At 56.4% G+C, this 5,392-nt stretch overlaps 1 protein-coding gene across 1 annotated transcript in view; it reads right to left on the bottom strand.

Moving 5' to 3' along the window:
- Positions 1-85: 85 nt before the first annotated feature.
- PHC2 (polyhomeotic homolog 2) overlaps positions 86-5,392 on the bottom strand; it is a 55,790-nt gene continuing 50,483 nt past the window's right edge. Inside the window, 4 exon segments of the mRNA XM_032302862.1 lie at positions 86-1,515; positions 4,556-4,613; positions 4,616-4,768; positions 4,770-4,835. Of these exon segments, the coding sequence (XP_032158753.1) occupies positions 1,361-1,515; positions 4,556-4,613; positions 4,616-4,768; positions 4,770-4,835 (432 nt within the window). The 3' untranslated portion in view covers positions 86-1,360.

Here is a 5,392-nt window from a genome sequence, read left to right as displayed (position 1 = left end):
TAGTTAAGGAGATTGTCCCTCCCCCAGCCCAGGGAACCATCCCTCTCCTGGATGAGAAGGAAGCCAGCGGAGAAAAGCAAAGAAACAGATTTTACAGATTATTTTTAAAAAACAAAAACAAAAGGTTAAAAAAGTCCTTCATTTCCAACCTGCCTGGGGGTGTGAGTAGGGAATAGAACAAGCTGAGAACGGTGCCCCCCCCCCCTTCCTGGGGAGAGCCCTGCTCTTCCCCCAGGAGCCTCCGAGGACAGGGCAAGTCAGAGGCAGGCCCTCGCCCTTCCTGCCCTGCCTCCTCCGCAGGTAGCTCAAACTGCTAGCAAGTCCAAGAGACCAAGAAGTGTGGAAGCGGGAGGCCCAAGGCTGCCTTCTTCACGGGAACGTCACCCCAGCTCTTCTCTGCCCTCAGACGTTCTCTGGGCCCCCACTCTGGGGCTCCCAGGGCGGCGGGCGGGTGGGCAGGCAGGCCAGGAGGCCCAGCCCGCAGCAGCTCCCATAATGCCATCTGCGGCACAGCAGGCCAGTCGGGGGCACTTCACAGTGTGGGAAGGACTTCGGAGACAGCATGCCCACTCTGGAAAGGAAAACCTCCTGATCTTCGTCGCTTTCTGATCTCGCCTCTCTGCACGGAGGCTGCCCTTCTTTTCTATTCCCCATCCTGAGGCTGAGTGGAGTCCAGGACAAAGCACTAAGTGGCTGTTTGCTACAGAACACCTGGAGATGCCAGAGGGTGGCTCTGGGCCCATCTGCCAGTCCAGGCTCCTACACAGTCATCCAGTCACACACACAGCGTTAAGGCGTCTGCCAGCAGGCGTGGCCAAAACCGGGCCCAGCTTCTCTCTCTCCACCTGTGGAGGGTGAAGGGGGAGAGCCCCTGGCTGCTTCAGAAACGGGCTGAAGGGGGAGAAGCCGGCAACGGAAGAGTTAGCCAGGCCCGGAGAGAGAAGTGGGAGAAAGGCAGGCAAGGGCTTGCAAGGCCTCCATCCAGGCCCGACAGCTGCCCTTGAAAGTAACCCAACTCAGGTTGGGAGCCCTGACCATATACCCCCTGGAAAATGGGGGACAGAGAGAGGGGAAGAGAGCGGGGCTAGAGTATTGGGACTTTGGAGGAAGCCAGTGCTATCAATATTTACAAGCATAAAGCCCCATCTTCCATGCCACCTACCTCTCTGCCCCTCCCACAGAAAGAAAGGCCCCTGAGAGCCATTGAGGGGGTGCTAAGACCTCCTCACCAGCCACGCCCCATAGGGAGAGCCCTTCCCTCCGACTGGCCCCATTTCTGGGCCCCTCAGGAATGTCTGTCTGGCTCTGCTCAGTCGGGAGGAGGAGCCCCGGGCCAGAACCCTGGCTGCGCCGGCCGGCCCTAGGAGTCCTTGAGCATGCTGATGCGGGCATAGATCTTCAGGGCAGGCCCCAGCTTGATGTTCATAGCGCTCATCAGGTGGTCCTCCTTGAGCAGCAGCAGGGCCTGCCCGTCGATCTCCTGGGCACGGAACTCCTCTGCTATCTCCTGGCAGCCTGAGGGGGAAACGAGCACAGACAGCGTCAGTCAGAGCTACTGGTGTTCACACTTGGCACTTGCGCACATGAGACACAGGATCTCCTCGAACCCTCCTAACCATGCCCTGAGGAAGGCTGTCTCGTTTGATAGCTCAAGACAGGCTAAGTGACTTACCCAAGTGATCCATGCCTATTAGTCACTCATATCCGGGTTAGAGCCCCACTTAATGAACGGGCCCGACCCGGCAAAGCAACGGGGGTGCTGTGGGAGTGACAGCTTGTGATTTCTGAGGCCCAGGTTGCAGAGGGCACGGCAGCTGCCACCTTGCTCTTCTGGGGAGTTTACTTTGGGGGAAGCCAGCGACTATGTCATGAGGACACTCAAGCAGCACTCAGAAGAGTCCCACACGGAGAGGAACAGAGGCCGCTTGGCACTCTGTGCCACCTGAATGGGGCACCCCGGAACTGGGTCCTCCGGCTCCAAACCTTCAGACAACCCCAATTCTGGCTGCCACCTTGACTGAGATCTCATAAGATCCCAGCCAGCGCTGTGCAGCATTTCTGACCCACAGAACCTGAGGTAAAGCCACGATACTCTAGGGTGACAAGTGCAGATTCTGGTTCTGGAAGAGGGGCACTGCCGTGGCCTGGGGAGCGGTAGTGGCAGGAGCTGGAAGGACCCTGAGGAGAGTGTCAATGACGTGTCCTGAGATACTCTGAGGGACTGGACAGAAGTCTGATGGCCTGTGAGGAGACTGGGGTGAGGCTTCAGGAAAGGAAAACTGTTTCTGGAAATTGGGAGAAATGGATCCTTGCTGGGAAATGGAGAAAATGTCACGACCCCCGCTGCAGGTGTAACACAGCAAGTGTAATGTGCCTCAGGGATGGCACTATCTAGCGGAGGAAGTTTCTAGCAGAACAGTGATGGTGCCACCTGGCTTCTGACCACTGCTCGCAGGAAAACAAGGACAGATGACGTAAAGGCGAAACTGACAGACGTCAAGGAGCCAGGATTTGCTCAACTGAAAATCCCTGGCCTCCCCAGATAGCAAGTGATGTCAAAACTAAGAAGTCACTTCTAGGCAAGATCAAATCCAGGACACAGATTGAGAAAACATGGCCTAGAGAGGGGACTGAGGGGACGACAGATCTTGCACCAAGACCTTAGAAGCTCGAAGGTGCTGCCTCAGAGAACTCTAAGATGGGTGTGCCTCACGGATCCTGGCCACCTGACAGTAGAGCTTCAAAGACATTAAGGGCGCTGTCCCTCAGCTTCAGAAGAAACCAACATAGAGAAGGGCTTCTCCTGGAGCAGTTCAGGGTATGGTTTTGTCTAATGGAGTATACCCCACAAGAAGCATGGAAGCCCACAGCAATTTTAAGACAATTGTACTGTCATAAACGCTGCTTGAACCGAAAGGGTCTGAGGTCACAGAAAATGAAGAGCAGCAGGAACAGGCTGAGAAAACGTCCACTCAAGGCTCAGGTTACCTTTCATGGAAAAAAAGGAGGATCAGAGCCTGGAAGCAAGAAGGAAAGATGATCACAACCAGGCATGGAGTCCTGATCAGGGAAACACCAACACGTGCCTGACTAGATTTTCAGAACGGGACGATGGGTGACTCCTGTATCCTCCTGCACTGTTCTCCCCTTTTTGAAGAGCATGCCTACCACAGTGATCCTACACCCATCCCACATCTTGGGTGTGTGGATGGAATGGGTAATGTCTATGCAACTTGAGGAGCTCATCCACGCCCAGACCAGAGTGCTCTGGTGAAATCCCAGGCTTTGAATTACTGCTGCAATGGGCTGAGACTTGTGGGGTCTATGGCAGGGGGTGAGGGTGGTCTGCTCGAGGGAGGAACATGAATCATGGGAGCCAGTGCCTGGCGAACTGTGGTAACCAGCTCCAAATAAACCCGGCTTCCTTTTCATGTCCCTGTGGGCATGACCTGTGTGATACAGTAACAACATGTAGTTTCTGCATTTAGATCAAAAGGACCACAGTGACTTCCACCATGCTCTCCTGGATCGCCCCTCTGTGGGGACAAGTGCCCACCATGTTCTAAGAACATGCAAACACAAGTGTCCTGAAAAGGCCCGTATGGGGAGGAAGGGAGGCCTCCCATGGACAGCCACGCCCTCCTTGAGAATCAGGGGCATGGGGCACCTTACAACAGGATCCTACAGCCCCAGGGAAGCCCTGGGCCACATCTTCATCATCAAAACCTTGTAAGAGACCCTGTGGCAGAAATGTCCAGCCAAGCCACTCCCACATTCCTGAACAACGGTTAACTGTGTGGTGATTAATTGCGGAATGTGGCAAGAGATGACTAACACCCTGAAGTGAGGGGCAGAGCCAGGATGTGAGCCCAGTTGTGTCAGACAGAGCTCTCGACCTCTGCTCCTACTCTGGTCTCTGAGTAACAGTTGTGCGCTGCCGTCCACACCCGACGTGGCCAGCAGCGGGGTGCCACCGGCAGAAACAAGAGCCGAGAAGCTCTGGGACCCCCTGAAAGCACCTGTGAATCGTGGGAGGTAGGTCTTTCAAGGTTCACTTCTAAATTCTAGGCCTCAGAACCATGTGCGCCCCCTGGCAGGGTCTGGGTGGTTCCCTCCATCGTGTCCTTCCACACTGGTGAGCCTCTGCTCCAGCCTCTCCGGGGGGTTGTGTCTCCGACTGGCCGAGCCCTGCCTGCCTTACCTTTCCCAACTCTGACGTCCTCCTTGACCACCCCCCCATACTCCCACCAGACTCCTCTGGCACCCCGTCCCAGGAGAGCGCCAGGCCGGACACAAGGTCACCCCTGCAGCTCACGCAGACCCCTGCTGTGCCCGGAACCGCCACGCATCACGGCCCTGGGTATTTTTTACAGCTGCGTCCTGTAGCAGCACATATGCTCTTCCAGGCAGGGATCTCACTGAGTCATGTCTACAGGGCTGTTCCCAAACCCGAGTCACTAACTCAGTCATTTCCTGGTGGTGGCAGAGTGGGCTCTCTCCTCTGTCCTGGGTGGAGGTCGCTCTCCCAGTCTGGCACGGGCCCCCGGGGCCTTACCTGGCAGGGAGCGGATGAATTCGTAGACATCTTCCACATTCCACTTGGTGGGGCTCGCCTTGGCAGGAAGTGGTGTCCCATGCCCACCAGGTCCCGCACGTGCATGTCCGGGAGCTCCAGGTCCCGCTGGCCTTGTCGCCGGCGGGAAGTGGACGAGCTGGCTGAGATGGGTGACAAGGGCTCCTCGTAGCTTGAGTTATCCGAACATCGGCTTGGAGTCCTCCTGGCTGTGCGTCAGCTGCAGTGGCAGCTGTGACCGAGAGGGCACGGCGCCCGTTGGCTGCGAGCAGAGAAATCGCTGGCTTCAGGAGGAGGAATAAACCCACCAGCAGCAGGAAGACGAGCAAAGGCAGGGAGTCTCCCCTCCTCCCTGGTCTATGACCACCTACCTCTGAATGCTTAGATCAAAACGCGTCCTCTGGGCTGTCCCCTCTGGCGTGATGCAGAGTGAGCCCCTCCCAGCACCCGTGCAAGCCCTGCACCATTCTGATCTGATTCTATCTACACCTATTGTTTCTTCTACATGTGGGGTTTTACACCAGGACTCTGGAGGTTTCAGGGTTAGATGCTATGAAACAGCACGTGAAATTTCTGTGCACGTACATGCTGGGTCTCAGCCTTGGTCAGATTCTTAAAGAGCTTTACAACCCAAGTGATGACAAGCAGCCAAAGCCATCAGGCTCTGACACGTCCCATGAGACTGTGGGTTCCCACCGTGCAACTTAGAACCGGGCTACAGCATCTGTAAGGACCGCCCGTGTTCCCGGGAGAGGCTGCAAGAACTCAGTGCTCAGGATTTGAGGAGGCAGCGGGGAGCAGGGCGTGAAGGGGGTGGGG

Source organism: Mustela erminea, chromosome 10 (assembly GCF_009829155.1).
Source record: "Mustela erminea isolate mMusErm1 chromosome 10, mMusErm1.Pri, whole genome shotgun sequence".
In the NCBI taxonomy this organism is placed as follows: domain Eukaryota; kingdom Metazoa; phylum Chordata; class Mammalia; order Carnivora; family Mustelidae; genus Mustela; species Mustela erminea.
The sequence above is the reverse complement of the archived record's forward strand: the minus strand, read 5'-3'. Positions and strand labels throughout refer to the sequence as shown.